At 39.5% G+C, this 17,692-nt stretch overlaps 1 protein-coding gene across 1 annotated transcript in view; it reads right to left on the bottom strand.

Annotated features, from left to right (window-relative positions):
* Positions 1 to 17,692, bottom strand: part of DACH2 (dachshund family transcription factor 2) — a gene marked incomplete at its 5' end in the record, with an annotated part of 101,817 nt that overhangs the window by 2,209 nt on the left and 81,916 nt on the right. The window contains 4 exons of the mRNA XM_009580240.1: positions 8,464 to 8,529; positions 11,601 to 11,744; positions 15,969 to 16,116; positions 16,634 to 16,779. Coding sequence (XP_009578535.1) covers positions 8,464 to 8,529; positions 11,601 to 11,744; positions 15,969 to 16,116; positions 16,634 to 16,779 — 504 coding nt within the window. The remainder of the gene's footprint in view (positions 1 to 8,463; positions 8,530 to 11,600; positions 11,745 to 15,968; positions 16,117 to 16,633; positions 16,780 to 17,692) is intronic.

The raw sequence follows: 17,692 nt of genomic DNA on the forward strand, positions 1-17,692 counted from the left end.
CGGAAGAGCCAGGGACGTAACATCTTCGGAGAACGTTTGGGAGCATGGGAACCTCCAAAGAAGTGAGTAAAATTAGTTTCAGGCCTTTGGCTGATTAAAATTATTGTCTTAAACTTGGGGGGGGCAAATATTAAAGCCTGGGGAGGGGGTAAGCAGAAATGCAAATATTGAACACTGTGGGGGTTGGTTGGTTTGTTTTTTCTTTCTCTCCTTCTGATTATTAGGAAGTTGCACATGACTTCTTCCTATAGCAGGCTGTAGGTGATCTAGCCTATATTAAAGTTGTACTTCTAAAAAAGGTAGCCACTGACAGAATCAGCAGGTCAGTGTGGCCGCCCTCAAAAAAATCACAGGAACCGCCTCTACAGGCAGTCCAAAAGGCTGAAACTCTGCCACAGTGCTTCTCGAGAGCCAGCAACACACCGGGTCTGCGTTCTGCACAGAAGCATCACGTGTCCTGGGCAGCTACCGCCCGCATCTCGATGCTCTTTGAGGGCCGAGGCTCAGGAGCCAGATTTGCAAAGGTATCTTCTTGCCAACCACCTCTACGGGGTGGGATTTACAGACGTACTTGGTGAATTAGTCCATATAATGCCAATGGAAGGCAGCAGAAATTAGATACATAACTCACTATTTACATGGCCGCTGGGCGTCAGCTGCGCCTTTTGATACATTTGATGCTCGGTATTTGTACAGGCGAGGACAGTAAGACGGAGACCACGTATGCGCGCACGTTTACGGTGCTGCATTTGGCAACAAGGACTCTGTCTGCAAAGAGGAGGGAGGAACCCAGACGTGCATTCAAGGGAAGAATTGATTTATCAAAAATGGGTAAGGATCAGTCTTTTTTTTTTTTTTTTTAAATTCTTGATATTCTTGTTGTATTTAAAAATGATTTTTCAGACTAAGGTAAGAAAGAGGTGGTCATTGAGTGTACTGCAGGCTGATGGACTGACTATCTCAACTTTGAAACAGGTTTCAATTTTTCCTTCCTATTCCCTTTATTTCTCAAGGGAAGTTCAATGGAGATGTCTGGAATACCTGTAAGAGAGAAAGTAAATGCCAAAGCTCAAAAGCTCAAGCACAGTGCAGCCACCCAGGAGGTATTATTGCTCAATAAACAGAAAGTGCATAGTTAAATATTTCCTTTTTTTATAAAGCTCTCAATTATGCTCCAAAAATTAAAATACTTTTTTGTAGCTGTTCAATAAACTTAACTCCATGGCATTAACAACATACAGCAACCGCCTATGAGGAATTGAAAGTGTTAGGAGCATCTGTGCTACCACATACATGAAAGACAATGTGATGTTGTCAAATTCATCTTTTTGAAGAATATTCACCATCTCCTCAGCGTAGCCGACTGCAAGCTACATACCATTTTATAGCATTTTACTGTATTATATAGCAAAGATTTGAATAAATCTGTGTGCAATAAATGTATTCTTTTATTAGGTTTATCCCTTAATCAAATATTCATTTATGTGGCCTTCATTCTATTAAGAAATGAAATTATACAAAGGTGAGCAAAAGCGTAGATTTACAGTAGTTTAAAGCCTAATCTCATTCTCTAGGGGTAATATTGACAATATAAAAACTGTATAAATGATATTCCCTAACACTAAAATATGCTTATGAGCCCCCTGTGCATGTTACACTGCTTTACAACCTACAGTGAAATGCATGACTGGCTTAATAAGCAAGACATTTAGAAAGGATTTTTTTTTCCCCTTCACAATGTATAAGACAGCTAAAGATCTCGCAATTTCTCAGTGAGCCAGAGCCTATGTTAATAATTGTAATTTTCCCTCAGGATGGTGTTGTCTTCCCTGAGCTGTTAGTCCAGGGTAAACATTCATCTCTTGCACTCTCTTTTAGCAACAATATCATCGTTCCTCTTTTTCTTTCAAGCTTTTAAGGTGCGTATAAAGGACAAATCCAAAAGCAATAATTATCATCCGCATATTTATTCACATTTTTCTTTTTTTTTTCTTTTCTTTTTTTCAGCCTATTCAGCATCTCTGACTTTTCTGAATCCTTTGCGAGGCTGTTTGCAATATCTTTCTTTTACGTTAGTAATTCAGCTGTATTTCCATAAAAGTACTTTCAAACAAAATTTCCATGCGTACCCTCACAACTTGCATAAAGAAATGCGCCCCAGGAATGCTGGTGTGCAAATCCAGCCCAGGAAGGGGAGCGACGCGACGCAGCCAGCTAGCTGCGATTAACCGACACAGCTACAGCTTGGGATCGTTCAGGGAGCTCTAGCACACTGTAAATTGGAGGAGAAAGTCATTGGAGGAAGGAAATTTGGGATCTGCTACATAATGACAAAACAAGGATAAATTTGTTGATATCAGTAACTGTAAATTATTCATGCAATTTAAAAAATAAAACCCAGCCCTACATACTGCGGAGAGCATGGGTAGCAGAGATGAAAATCCCACTTTGCCAATTTAGATGAAGGAGGAGTTGGGAGAGCTGCTAAAATAAAGGTTCGGTAGAGCCGAGACGTGGCTGCGTTTCTGCGGACAGAAGAGCAGCAGGAGGGAAGAGGGCAGCCACGTGCCAGACCTGCGCGCTCCCAGGGGCTTTGCATCACTCCTACGTGAGGGGCTGAATCGGAGTCTTACATGACACCGTAACTATACTGGAGAGGGGCTGATCTCTCCACCCTTCCCAGGCTACGTAAACAGAGTCCGCAGTTCAGTTAGATCAGAGTCAAGACAAGCTCTGGATGCCGCGACTCATGGAAAATACAATGCTGTAACAATAAATCTAACTTACAAAGCTGGGGCTAATTAGTTTGAATCACTCTCTTATTTTGCAGAAAAAAAAAGAAAAATCAGAGAACAGTTTGCATCAGCTTCTACTGTGGATGAAATCCCTGGAAAGAACCTCTTCCCCTCAACTTCTTAGCAGTGCTGACTGGCCTGGAAGGAGGCTGCATCCAGGCCCCTGCTAGTGGGGTAAGGACCACGGCAATTATGGAAGACACAGAAAAGGATCCCTTTGCTGCCGTGAAAAAAAAAAAAAAGACCTGGCCTGCAGCCAGTTCCCATGGTTTTGGGCTAGTCATTCAGCCGATTGACAGCGGTGAGTAAAACTGACTTCTTTCCCTGTTTATTAGTTGTCCAGCAAAACTTCTCCTTTCCATTTATCTGTAAGTATTTTCCAAACTGAGCAGTGAAAGAGAAAAAATAACACACCGTGAGCAGGGCATGCTTTCCTCCAGACTCACGGAAGAATGTGGACAATAAATGCTGCTTCTGAGAGCAGCAGTACTAAAGAAGTTTGGTTTGCTTTCTTTTCATCTCTCGCTCTTTCATATCGCCTCTTTTCCACCCCTGCAGATGTGCAGTCTGTGATGCCCAATGCTGTCGAGCTGACGAGCCTCCCTCGGGGGAGCAGTACCAGCCCTCTCCTCCCTGCGGGTCCTCCTCCCCGCAGCAGGCAGGACCGCGGCACCCGACCCTCCAGCGCCGCACACCACTTATTTTGTGCTTAGGACTACCGAGTCGACTGTCAAATACTTCCACATCTGTGTTAACAGACCTGAAAACTTGTACAGAAAATAGGATTTCTAATGAGTAACAATAGCCAAGGACAAGAATATGTTCACTGAATACAAACTATGCAGATGCTGGATTGCCATTGTCAGTTTGAGTAGACAGGGAGATAACATAGTGGTTCCTGCTTAGGAAATATTCAAGCCTACTGACGCTGAATTATTGAATAAATACTTTAGCCCTTTGTAAGAATAGAAAGGTATGGACCTTCACACCCAGCAGTCTCCTGAGAAAACTTTTCCCCACCTTTTGTTTCCAGTAAATCACAAAATCTCAGCTTCCTCCCTCATGTATGTGTGCGCGTGTGCTTAGAGAGAGAGAGGGATTCAGAAAAACACTGCGTACCAAAAGTAGAAATAACACTAAGATCAGCGATACTGTTATTTTTTAAAGCCCTGCATTTGTATCACCAGCAGGCAAGCCATGTAGTCAGCACAGAAATCTCATGGCTGGTTACTAAAGAGGGCCCTTTTCTTGGTTAGCAGCTAATGAGACGGCTTTCAGCAGCGCGGGGCCAGTGTGTGCACAGATATGACAGTCTGGTAATTGCACACAAACTTCAAAAGAGTTTTTCTAGAAACACTGCAATATGACGCAGCACAAAGTAACTACTAGAGGTTTAGTAATTCAGAGCATCCAGAGCAGGACACGCACTAGGGACAGAGCATGGCTTGGACAGGAGGAAGAAGAAAAGGCCTACGACAAAAACGAAGAAGATGATAGGTAGCGAAGAACTCGCTCACAAGGAAAATATCAGGCCTCTATTTAATCTCAAGAGTTTCTAATCACAGGGTTCTGGTCTTTTCTTACGTAAAATTTTAAGTGCTTAAATGTTTTTTTCAGTGAAAGCAAGACCAAGACAATAGCACTATAATTTCCAAGATGTTGAATTTGTCTCTTAGAGTTGTAGAGTACTCTGAAATTCCACAGCGGGGCTGGTTTCAGCGGATTGCAGCATTTGAAGGTATAATTTGATACAGTAACAAAGTTGTTAAACCTCCTAAAAACACTGCCCCTCTCTTTTCTGTCCCCCTTGCGCCCTTTTTACCATAGGCTGCATTTGAAAACTGACTGGTTATATGAGAATATTGAAGAAATATAGCCCAGTTTTCTAAGTAATGAAGTATGTTCCAAACTTCAACAGTCCTTCATCTGTGGCAAACAGATAAAAAGAAAAAGTTAATCACGGTTACTGAGAGTTCTTGTGCTAAACCTCTGCCAGGTTGTTTCACAAACGAAAGCAGCAGCAGCCCTGGGTCACCCTCCCGTCGCAGGTACGGTGAACCACGTTTCCTTTGAACCGTGTTTTCACCTCAGGAAAGTCTGTCTGCCTGTGCTGCCGCCTCCTTCTTGAAATTTAGAATCTTTTATTTTTTGAAAATTGTTATCATCGAGTATTATGGCAACATCTATTTTTTAAAATTTTAAGATAACATTGCTTTGCTGATTGTTCCAATATCCCCTAACAATGAAATATAGTAATACAAAAGTTAACTAAGGTATAAACATGCAAAAGGAGAAGTCTCCCTGCGATCATAAAATGATGTTATTTTCTGTTCAGCAGTTCATGTTACTGCTGTTCATGCTAATTAATTAAAGGAGCTGTTGCTGTAATGTGCAAACAGGGAATCTGAGAAACTGAGAGGGCTTTTAGGTCTCGGAGTGAAGTTAAGTCAATCTGGGCGCGGGCAATCAAATGTAATGAAATCACTTGTCAGTGCTAAGCTTGCAAAAACTGTGAAGTTTGACTAGGGAGTAAAAGGATTATAATTAGATTTCCAATAGGATAATAACTAAATGGCAGAAAGCAGTAAAGAGAAAATATTACTTTGTTAGCTAATGGTGCTGCTGTTCAGTTTTAGTTTTTATCAGCACACTTGTAGTTGTGCTAATTTAATTTGCTTTTATCAGCAAAAATGCACTACTCGAATGGTACTTGAATGTCATTTGCAAAAATCATCGATCTGAAGGTGCACTTAATGACACCCAGTATGTTTATTTTATGTGGAACGGAGATTGGTTGATAAAATGGTTAATGCACTATCTTGCTGGCCCACAAGTGAATTATGGAAGCAAGACCAGACGGGTATCTGTGTGCGTGCGTCACCCTCTCCTGCACCACTCAGCTGTGCAGGGGGCTTCATGACTACAGCAACTATTACTTTTCTATTTCGTCAGCTAGAAAGCTTCTCTCAGATAAGCTACGGTGGACTAGAAGATCAGGTATACGGAGGATGGAAGTATTAGACTGTAAAGTTCAAAAAAGTTTTAAGTCTCATTTGCACAAAATTTCCATTCAATTAATATACAAAGCATAGAGAGAATGAGTCAACTAAATGGAAAAGATTTATAATGTAGATCAGAATCCCAGTATATGAACAGCTTGTGTTAATAAAACCGTTTTAAGAAATGAGCATAAAATATGATATGACTTAATCACTGTGAAAGGTGGCTGCGCAGTATTTTTGTAATTTTCCTTTAAACCGTCTTAAGGAGATACTGGCAGTGAAACTAATTGAATTTCAAAGGGAAGGCACTGTGCGAATGACAGATTTCTGTCCAGCAGAGCTATTGACAACAGAAAAAGAAAGGTCTGCATTGATGCTAATGCTTTTTTCTGTGCAACAGAGAGAGATTTTGGAAGCTTGGAAACAGCTTTGTATTAGGGACATGTGTTTTGACCCTTCCTCCTCCCAGGGCCCAAAAAACAAAGGCAGCAAATGAAGGGGGCAATGAGGGAGTGTGCTCAAATTGTTAAAGACGGCAGTGCAATCGTAGCTGTCAAGTACAAAAATTGTAATCAAAGGAAAAGAGAATAAAAAGATATTACAGTATCAGTATAAATAAAAAAAGAAAGAGATGGTGCTATAGGACAGAAACACCTTGAAATCTAAACAAGTTCTACAAAGAAACCTTTTCAGAAACCTTTTCATCAGCTGAGAGTGCTTAGTGAAAGAACTGGCTAAACTCATCACACGTTTACATATGAACAGGATTACCATACGAAAACTGTCAGAGAAGTGGGCGTACACTGCCATTCATCACTGTGGTGAAGACAAGGGATGCTTTGCCACTGAGGAGTCTATGACAGGTTTACAACTCCTACTGCACAAGTCATGTTCTGCTTCCACAGAGGGGCACCAAGCTCAGAGATATTGAACATAGAGGATATCCCGTTCTCCCTTTGTTCAGGCTTTTAACCTGAACAAAAACTTCATGAGCCAAAGCCTGTTAAAACTAAAGAATGATGTAGTTGGGATCAGATTAAAAAAAAAAAGAACAAACAACCTGAATTAAAGATCATAAAATCACAAGGTTTTCTTGTGTATCAATAGACTACAGGAAGTGTAAGAAAGTTCTCTTAATTCCTACTAGTAAGTAAATGGTTGCTGGAAGCGGCTATGCATCACTTTCCCCACAGTTATTTATAATAATTTTTGATGATTTGAGCCAACTGTAACTTTTTTCCTTCAACTGAAAATTGAAATTAACTTCCTTTTTTTACTAGATTCTGTCCAGATGCACCTTTGACTGTCAGAATCTTTTTGGAAGAGCACTGAGCACTCATCTCAGCAGGTATCATAAATAGATCATAAATGTTAGGAATATTTTGCTTGCCAAATTTAAATACATGTGTCCCAAGTGCTTATCCAATATTTTGACTATTTCTGGCAGTAACGATTTTCAAACGGTAATATTTAGAGCACAACTCTGATCATATGTGCACATATATATACACACGTTATATGTATATATATGCATTACAATAAAGCTGTGATTCTCCTTTGTAATACATAGCATATGAACCTAAAATCACAGAAAGAGACAGCAGTAAAAATATTTGAGCTTTCCTGTATAGATGACAGATGGACGACAGATGCATACCAGAGGTATGCAAAGTCAAGCCTTTAGCAGTTCAGAAGTGCTAGGTGTGATGTTTGTATCTATAAGTGTACTGCAGTCCTTCTTCTGTCTACATAAAAGGGGACTGTCTTTAGTTACTTCAACACACGTCATTTTTTGCACATAACCATTACATGATTCAGTAGAAAGGGTGGAGGTGCCCTAAGAAGCAGCAGTTACATCGAAACAGGCAGCGGTCTCCAGGCTGCTACAGTAGCCAGCGCAGAGCTGGACGGTGTGTAATGAATACGGCACAGGACTGAAAGAAGAAAAAGGTTGATTTTATAGAAAATCAACACTATAAAACTGGACTTTCTCCGAAGTCAGAGAATTTCTACGTTCAAATTGCTTAGACCAAATTTTATCACAGGTGACTATGGATTTTCTGCGTGTCTCAAATAGGCTTCCAATGGTAATGGCAATAACCATTAAGATCTCTGTACCTCAGCTCCCCTAAATGATGACTACACCACTCCCTGACTTCACAGGCCTATAGCCAGAATGCATTTATTATTCTTTGGGAAGCACTCAGACAATACGTGAATGTTCCGTATTTACAAACAGGCACTGAACAGGGACGAAAATGGAGCACTATATAATTGCTCATAACATGAACATGACTTTCCTTTTCCACCTACAGTTCATGTATTTTTTGAAAACACCTATGATCTTGATAGGAAGGTAAGCATCAGAGGTAAAATATTTAAAAAAAGATAAATCATATGTAAAATCACTTTTGAACTACGCACATATTTTTGATAGCTAAATATGAGTTTCCCACACCTCTATTTAAACAAATTTAATTTCTGGTATTGTAAAGTACTGATCTTTCAAAGGTTTTCTATATTGAACAGGAAAACAAAATGAAGTTGTGTAATTTACATTTATCTTAAAGCAGGAAAACAGAGACAAAAACTATTCTGCATTTCATTTAATTTTTAATATGGCTCATGATAAACATGTCTGCGATGGGATGCGGTACATACTGCACCTTGCATTGCTGCACTGTCATGTTGGGTTCCGTTGTGTTCTATTTCCATATCTGGGATTCCAGCATCTGAAAGATGTGACACCGAAGATTAATGCATTCCCCTTTGTCCTTCTCTCATGCATCTTTAGAAAAATATTTATAGCAAACTAGGGTGATCTCCAAGTTACACGGTCTTGCATGAAACATTTGGTCTTCATAGAATTTTCAGTAGTAAATTGTTTCCAAAATGTGCAAACATTACTGGTCTCACAGTGAATTATTTTTAACATGCTTCACATTTGTCTGACGATCAGATAATAACCAACACATGATATTAATATGGCTGTAAAATTCTCTTGGAGAATGAGGGCATCTGACATATGGAAAATAAAAGTAGAAATCAAACTGTGATAACATTAAACTACATTGACTCTCCTAGACATATACCTGCAAAGTACAGAATTAAAGAATATAGCCAATGCCAGTCAACATGTTTGTGTGTGTGTGTGTGTATCAGTTTGTATGAGCACGTGTTACAGATAAGGACTGTAATGCAAATTGCATTTAAAGGACTCAGGTCAGGATGTTGTAAGCACGTTTTAAGTATGTTGTTATCACCCAAAATATAATTACATATGTGATATTATGTGAAACATTTCCAGATTTCTGAGAAGAGCTTTCCAAAATGGACTGTGCTCTTTTTTCCAAGTTGAGAAAGAGTCTCATAATGATATGCACTTTTGAACTATTTAATTTCATATTGATAATACCTCTGTATGCACAGTCCTTCGGGGTGGGGGCGGGGGCTCAAACACCCCAGGGTGTTATGATAACAGATGCCATTATCCACCTTGTGCCAACAAGGATTAGCATGAAGGGTATGTGATTTGAATCCATGGCACCTCGAATCCTGGAGAAACATCTGCTTCCCTTATAATACAGCACTTCGAAATTAAAGCAAGGAAAAAACCCACACCTGAAAGGGAGCTGTGTATACAGTTTTGAAGTTTTTCTCCGTAGAAGCCTGTTCTGGACTTTCTCAGATAGAGAATAACTGTACTGGTGCTTTCTCAGATCACTTTAGTTGGAGTGTCAGTACCTGTCGCAAAGATGACATTTTGCTGGCCACCCTACAGCCTGACCAGACTCTGTGTCAAAGCGGGGAAACCCATTAAAGCATAGTCCATACACAGAAAAGTAATATGAATAATATCTTAGTAATATATGTGTAAATGAAATGTATCTGATGTATGCATATATAGCCCTATAAATATATATGAGCAAATAAGTATTTTCATGTATACAATTTTTTCTTATAAAATTACAAGTGACTGCTATTACATAGGGTTTCGCTTATTCAGATTTCTGTTTTGAAGGAAAGGTCAGGGCACTGATCTATTAATCTAAAAAGGTTCTTCCTTTTCAAACCTTTCAGAGTACATGTTGTATATACGTAAAATGACAGTGTCGTCTGTAACTAATAACAGCACCTGTTAAATGAGACAGACCGTCAGAGTTAAATTAAAAATATTCAGAATAGCCCTTCACGTTTTGTTGTCATAAAATTGTACCTGCAATTAAATTGTGGATTAAGATGCTAATGAGCTACCTGATTTGCATGTGCAATCAGATTAGCATGTAAATATCAGCTTCTTGCAGGCACTAACATATATATGACTACCTGAGTGTGCCTGCAAATCAAAACCTTAGCAGCCAGGCCCACAATAGCAGATGTAAAGATCTGTTAATCACTTTGCTGGCATGATGGTACCCTTTAATTTGTGGCTTCCAGAACTGCTGAGTACTCCTGCGAGCGGCAGGTGCTTACCAGCAACAGCAGAATCTGGGTGACTGACCTTACAGAACATCAGGATGTTAGGCTTTTTCTGACATTCGTCTCAAGGTGCTGGCTATGTCTGTGGGATCTGATCTGGGCATTTTTCTGATCCAGTGGAGGCGGTGGAAAAGGTTTCTGCTGGCTCTGTCCACCCACCCTCCCTTGGGTCATTGTCCCTCATCACGGTGCAAGCTGTATATCCATGCCTGAATCACCACCACTCACTGTCACTACATCAGAAAAGCCAGCCAGGTCCTGGTTACAGTGATATGCTGGACTATAAAACCCAGCAGATGAGAATGCCTCTGAAAGACGTTGCTCTCATACTTAAAGAGTTTATATCTCTTAGGTGCTCTAGATAAATCACAACTCGCAGTCCATTGCAGAGTGTTGCGATGGCAGTTCACGTAGACAGGCTTGCCCTAACTTTAAAAAACAGTTTGGGTAGCCCTCACAACTGAGAACTCGAGACAAGCTACACTCATTATTTTTACTCAGCAGTTCAGGCAGTTTTTGCAGTCTGCTTATGTTATTATGGCTCAGTTGCTAGCAGTGCCTGAAGCAGGCAGCACAAAGTTAACGTAAAGACTACACAACATACAAACGCAGCAGAGACTGAATGTAACTCGGATTCATGAGCCTCTGCAGAGACTTCAGGGTAGGGACACACAGATTAAGCCTTAGCTACAGAACCTGAAATTAATTAAAACTCAACTAGGTTCTTTAGTCTTAAAGATTCAAACCAAAGCTCTAAACTTTGGTCAGACCCACATTAAGCAGGAGAGGCAAATCTTCCCACTACCCAAAACATAATCATCCTGTTTAAGAGATTAACTGACTTGCTTTTGTTTCACAAGAATATTTGGGAAGTATTCAAAACCTAGTCAGCTTTGAAAGTTGATACATATTTAACAAACTTAATAGGTCCTGAAGCTGAGCAAACTTCAGCCAAACAGCTTTTAAAATGAAGCTCAGCAGTTCTAAAAATGAATCTGCTGGGAGAGAAGAGTTCAGAGAACCTTATAGGAACCAAATTTCACATTGTCTTAGCTGGCACTGTAACAGATTTCTCTGGTAATATATTCAGCATTTCTTGTCATGTCTGTGTAAACTGCTCTGTCTGTTTCTCTAGTTGCAGACTTATTTATTTTTTTAATTCATGACCCAGAGCACATGGCCTGAAATAGATTTTTAATTATTTCAGGAAAGGACTGTGATTTTTTTATTCTGGAATTTGCTTGGTGAATCATCTTACTTCCCCCCCTCCCCCCCCATTAAACATCATTTTAAGCTAACTGTGAAAGGCCAACTAAGACATTACCATTTAACATCCTGAGACCGTCACCTGATGTGGCCTGTTTAAGCGCCTGTTCCACTTGTTCTCTTCTCTTTGATTCAAATTCCAAAGCTTCCTGCAATTTTCTCTTTGCCTTTTTTTCTTTCTTCAAGCGTTTCTGAATTGTTGCTGAAATGTAAATATATTGTAAGAATGGCTGTTGAAGCACAAATAATATATAATGGAAACAGTGAATGAGTTGTTTATAGTCAATGTTCAAGGGCCCAATTCTAGCTCAAAAAAAAAAAAAAAAAAAAAAAAAAAATCTGAAAAAAAAAAAAAGAGATCTGGCATGAATCTGATACAAAACCAAAAAAAAACCCAAGGCATATCCTGTAGTGAAACAATGAACAATCTGAAAGGGCTTTAGATCGTCTCAAAGATCTTAACTCTTATTCTCACTCTGGAACAGGCCATGGATTTAAGTCTCCTAACCAGAACGTAAGAGTCTCACTCAGAGCCAGCCCCGTGGTTCACGTTACACAGACTTTACCAATTTGGACTAAATTCTAGCTATAGTTCTGCAGAGTTTGGCTGAGCAGACCATTGGCTTAAACTAATTTCTAGCAACAGCAGCAACGTACATCCTCAAATAAATCTCTCACCCTTCATTCCAACCTCTTCCCTTAATGCCGAGAATTATATTGCACCCTCCTCCAGTAGTTTTATCTAGAAAGATAATCCAAACACACTGGCTATGTCTCCCCTGACCACTCCTCGTGAACGGAAGAAGTCTTCTGAATGTGTCAGAGATTCGGTTTTAGTTATGCTTCCTAACATTAAGGGAAATGACATTTATTTCTGCAGGCAAACTGTCTGCGTACAGTGTTGGAGAACCTGAAATGTCAGTAGCAATGGTGTACAGAGTGAAACCCTGTGGAATTAGGTGGGAATTTTTTTTGTAAAAATGGGTGAATTTTGAAGGAGAATAACTGAAATAACAAGAACCACTGCCCAAGATTGAAGCCAGGTGTAAGGCTATTGAGAAGCTGGGTTAAGTGGGTACATACTCAAATGAAAGATCAAATGCGTATGTACTGAGTAACATGAGTACTTTCGCACTTCATTGCTAGGGGGAGAAAAAAGAGGGAAAGCCAAAGAAAAGAAAGAAACAAAAAAGCATTGGGTGTACGTTGAGAATCTCAGACAGAAATTAAAACGGAACTTCCCAGGTAGAAAGCAGGTTGAAATCAAGCTTATAACACTGATAAGTAAATCAAGTATATTCTCTTCCTTAGCAATTTCTCCTTCTAACTGAAGCGCTCTATAAAACACTGTATAGTAGCTGGCTGTTTGGACTTAAAACAGGTAACAATGCAATAATACCGTGCTCCTGTACAGCTTTGCATTAGATCTCAATGCACTTCACAGTCATCTCATCTCCTCTCTTTTACAGATGGAAAGCAGAAACAGTGCCTTGTCAAAGATCATCCACAGGCCATCGGTACAGCCATGTAAGATTTGGCAGAAAACAGAAGTATTCCTAAGTAATCTCAGTCTTAAACCCAACTATAAATAAAGTTAAAACTATAACTATAGAATTGTATAATATTAATCGTAGCCAGATGATCAATACCTTCATTGGGAACTGCTGACATTGACTATGCTTGTATTCCCTCACCTATATAAATTCAAGCAATAAAAAGCACCTTTTAAGCCTTTTCCTTTTCAAACCCTGAATCTTAATCCCATATTTAACCTTATTTTTCACCTGCACCAGGTTACCATTACTTGGGCCAGAACTACATCTAAAATATCTATCTCTGCCAACAACAACCCTTCCTGTGCTCCTAGTGGCTATCAGACTGTCCTTACTATCCTTATTGAACTACCTTTAGTGCGCTTTTACACTTGTTTTTTCAGCAGACGCAAGAACACTCTCTTGGCGTCTCTTCTTTGTATGACCTGCACCTCCCTTCCCTGGTTTAAACTGCTTGCTAGGATTCTACAGTCCCATCACCACACTTCTGCTGAGTGTACCCTGCAGGCAGAAAATACTCTCCTCCTGGGGCAGCTTTTGTTCCAGGAAATCTGTGATCAGCTGGCACGTCTGATGATTGGCATGAGGCAGACTGGCTGCTCCGGAGGTTGATGTCCACGTACTTTCTCAGAACCAGCAGGAGAACATTTTCAGCAAGCTCTGGAAGGGGTCAAAGACCACTTCCATAGCATACCCCAGCTCATATGAAAGCGCTACATTTCTACAACCCATCGCAGCTTGTGCAGAGGATCGAAGAATGCTTTTGCATCGTGCTGCTGCTGCTTCAGTTCACACACGTAGTCAAATTCCACAGAGCAGTATTTAATCCCATGGATTCATTATGGAATCAAACAAATGGAGAAGTGATGGCACTAGAAAAGGCAGGTAAAACTAACAGACTAAAAAGAATTTGAGCTTAAACATAAATGCCCTTTTAAAATTACCATCTGTTTTAGAGTCAAGTTTGCTAGTGTGTACACGCCGGCAAATACAGCTCACAAGTATTGTTAAAACGAAAGTTGGATTTATACAAGCAGTATTTTGCAATCCTTTTTATTTACTTGCTTCTCCTGTATATTAGATACCTGTGAATTCAAATCACAAAATATTGTTAGCAAATTTACTAAAAAATTTGGAAAAATTCTGGAAAAATCCACAGTATTATTTGCATAACTTTATGTGACCACCTGTTCATCTGAATTCTTATTGACTTTTACAGATCTTTCTGGATTTGTGAATGCTCCAGTCAGGGGAAAAGAAAAGGATACCATTACATGGGAAATCTCTGAGAGACTTAATAAATTATGAATGTCAAAATGTGATCTGTAGAACATAACTTTGCAAAATTGAGCAACCTGTGTGAAAATGCATAACTTTATGTGACCACTTGTTCATCTGAATTCTTATTGACTTTTACAGATCTTTCTGGATTTGTGAATGCTCCAGTCAGGGGAAAAGAAAAGGATACCATTACATGGGAAATCTCTGAGAGACTTAATAAATTATGAATGTCAAAATGTGATCTGTAGAACATAACTTTGCAAAATTGAGCAACCTGTGTGAAAAAGCCTAACTCTGAGTTTCTGTAATAACAAAGATGTGTATGTGGCGATGACCTGAAAGACAAACAATTCTGAGGATACTGATTATTGGTGAAATTCTCCTTCGAGCCAGAAGCCAACAAAGTCTGCGAATGGCTTAAGGTTTTTGTTGACCTAAATGTGACTCGGGAGGTGCACAGTGTGCTGTCTGCCTACACGGAGATAAGTTCTGTTTTATAGAAATACAGCAGTCTCATCCACACTTAGACTGGGGTGATGCAACATTTCTGAGCACCCACTGCCAATTTAACAACTTCAATAGCATTTACTGACCCTTCACAGCTTGACTTAGAAGTGCCCTTCTTTGTTGCCTCTTACTGAGACTTTGCGCTGCAGACAGCTCTGTTCTACCCACCTAATTGCAATTCAAAACGCACAGGAAGATAGTACTTGGCACCTACATTTTTGGTCTTATATAGTTTTATCTTTCTGATTTCATGGATGTAATCTAGAAGTAGCTTTTGGCACATGAAGTACTATTCCTTTCCTTTAGATGCAGATTTGAATTTTAAAAAGAATACTGCCTTCTTTGCAATATCACAGCGAAAAATTCAGATTTACCAATTTAATTGCCTATTATTATCAAAAGCTTCTAAACAGTCATAGTTTTGTCTTAGAGGGCCCCATATGGGGCGTGCTATTGTATCTCACTCTCCTGATGGGAAAAAAATTATCTAGGGTTATTGCTTCAGATCTGGGACTTGGGCAGACAACTTCTCGTAGTTCTGCCTATTTTGTTGCACTGAAGTTATCTACAAGAAAAACTAGCTGACTAGCACGCAAACTACAGAAATGCGGGCCAGATAAGTAGTAAGGTAATGGAAAAAAATCAACTGAATACCCAATTACAGACATATTATCTTTCTCACAGTAAGACTGATCCTCAATGCTTGGAGGATAATAGCAGAAAACAAAAGAAATTAAAGCTGTCAAATGAAGAAATCGGGCTGGGAATACACAGGCAGAGTGGTAATAATACATGTGAAAGCCATGAAACTGAATCAGCTTTCTTCCACAGAACCAGCCAAAACTCTCTGCGGCCAGTTGCCCTCCAGGAAATAATCCTTCAGTCACTGTTCTGTCTGCTTACAGAAAAGTGTGCTTCGTTCTGGTTTTATTAAATTTAAATCTTTCATTACCAGTGCTAGTCCACTGCTGCATTACACTGGAGTATGAATGTCAGTTAACTCCGAGTCCTCAATAGCTCCAGCTGGAAATGCCAAAGGGTTATACATTTAATAGATATCTAAACTCCATTTTTCATTCACTCACCTCTGCTTTGCAGCTCAGCTGTGAGTTGCCTTTCCAAGCTCTCTCTTAGTTCTCTCTCTCTACAAAGCTCCATCTTTAACTCTTTCTTTTCCTGCTGTATCTGCTTTTCCTGGACCCTCGCATTGTCCACAGCCACTTTCAGTAGGCCCTAAAACACACACAAATGTAAGATCTGAAAATACCAGTTTGTTTCAGCAGTGACAAAATTCATCCATTTGTTTCTTTTACACCCTCTAGGAAAACAGAAAAATTAAAAGCAGGAACCTATAGACCTGGAATGCAACTGGACATATGTAGCTATATGTTATATATGAGCAATTTTGTGGCATGGAATCATTCAGTATAGCTTTTGCTAATTCATCCTACTGATGTGGTTTATTACAAACGGAGTGCCGTATCATTGCTGACCTCAGTCAACTGCAGGGAGAGGCAAAGGAGGAATAATGAGACTGGTGAATTTTAATATGACCATTATTGCCAACTATTAAGTCAAATAGACAATGTATGAAACCCTTTCACGATCGATAATGCCAGATAGTGGAAACCTAAGCATTACATTAAATAAAAGAAATTAGAATTGCAGATACAAAATAGTTTCTGAAACTTTTTAAAGAAACATATGTTATCTATCATGACATAGCCTGGCCCTATAGAGAATAATTTACCTGAATGTTGGTTAATAGTGTTTCTACTGATGAAAGACCATCAGCAAAAAGAAATGGCGCCGGAAATCCAGGAGGCAAGGCCTGTCCAGCCAGTTGGACTTTATCTAAGGTTGGTTTCATTATTGGAATGGCAATTTGGACCTCTTCTGTAAAGATAGGTTTAAAAGCAACATCAGAAAGCATTGGAAATATAGGTAAATGTCATTTCTAGAAACTAGCATTCTGTTTACCTGGAAGTCAAAGCGCATTAGTAAAACTGACATTGTTTCAGTCTTTGGGCAGCTGTGATTGTTGCTAAGGTAAGTTTGCAAAATAGTACAGAACAATAATAAATATACTGAAGACTATAACATAGCTGTAATAGAGTATAGACTATTATATCTCAAATTCTACAAAATTATACTACAGAATTATAACAGTATTACACAGTTCATTAAACCTGAATGACCTTTCTTCATTCTATCACGTTTGCCATTCTATGATGTGCATTTTTTGTTGCTATAACCTTGACAAAACTCTAATCAAGAAATGTATCACATCTCTCTACTCCTTTAACATTATCCTTCCTATACTCAGCAGCAAACAATCTCCACTGAGTCAATCCCCTCCTGCTTAGCTAGCACCAACTCCACGTTGTCAGTAAAGCGTCAGCGCAGGTTTTCTTAACAAGTACCTTGCTACTGTCAGCCTTTCTAGCCACAGGCAGTAGCCAAAAACGCTCTGCTGAGTTCTCTCTACCGGAGGTATTGAGTGCGCTTGGTGGCGGGGGGTGACAGGAGCGGCCGGGGAGGAGAGGGCGCTCCGGCACAGGGCCTCGCTCCTGCGACGTACTGCACAGAACTAGATTGATGCATCTCATGTTGTTATAGATCAAGCTGTGCGCAGACAGTAGAAATGTGTATCCGGAAAGAAACAACATCAGTAACTATTTTTCAAAAATCCTTTAAATTTTGTGATGAATCAGTACTATCATCAATGAACTTACTTGCATTTTTGAATACGATAATTTAAACGTATTTTAGGATAATAAATGTATCTCCTTCTCTCAGATCCCTATGA

Source organism: Fulmarus glacialis, unplaced genomic scaffold (genome assembly GCF_000690835.1).
Source record: "Fulmarus glacialis isolate BGI_N327 unplaced genomic scaffold, ASM69083v1 scaffold16416, whole genome shotgun sequence".
In the NCBI taxonomy this organism is placed as follows: Eukaryota; Metazoa; Chordata; class Aves; order Procellariiformes; family Procellariidae; genus Fulmarus; species Fulmarus glacialis.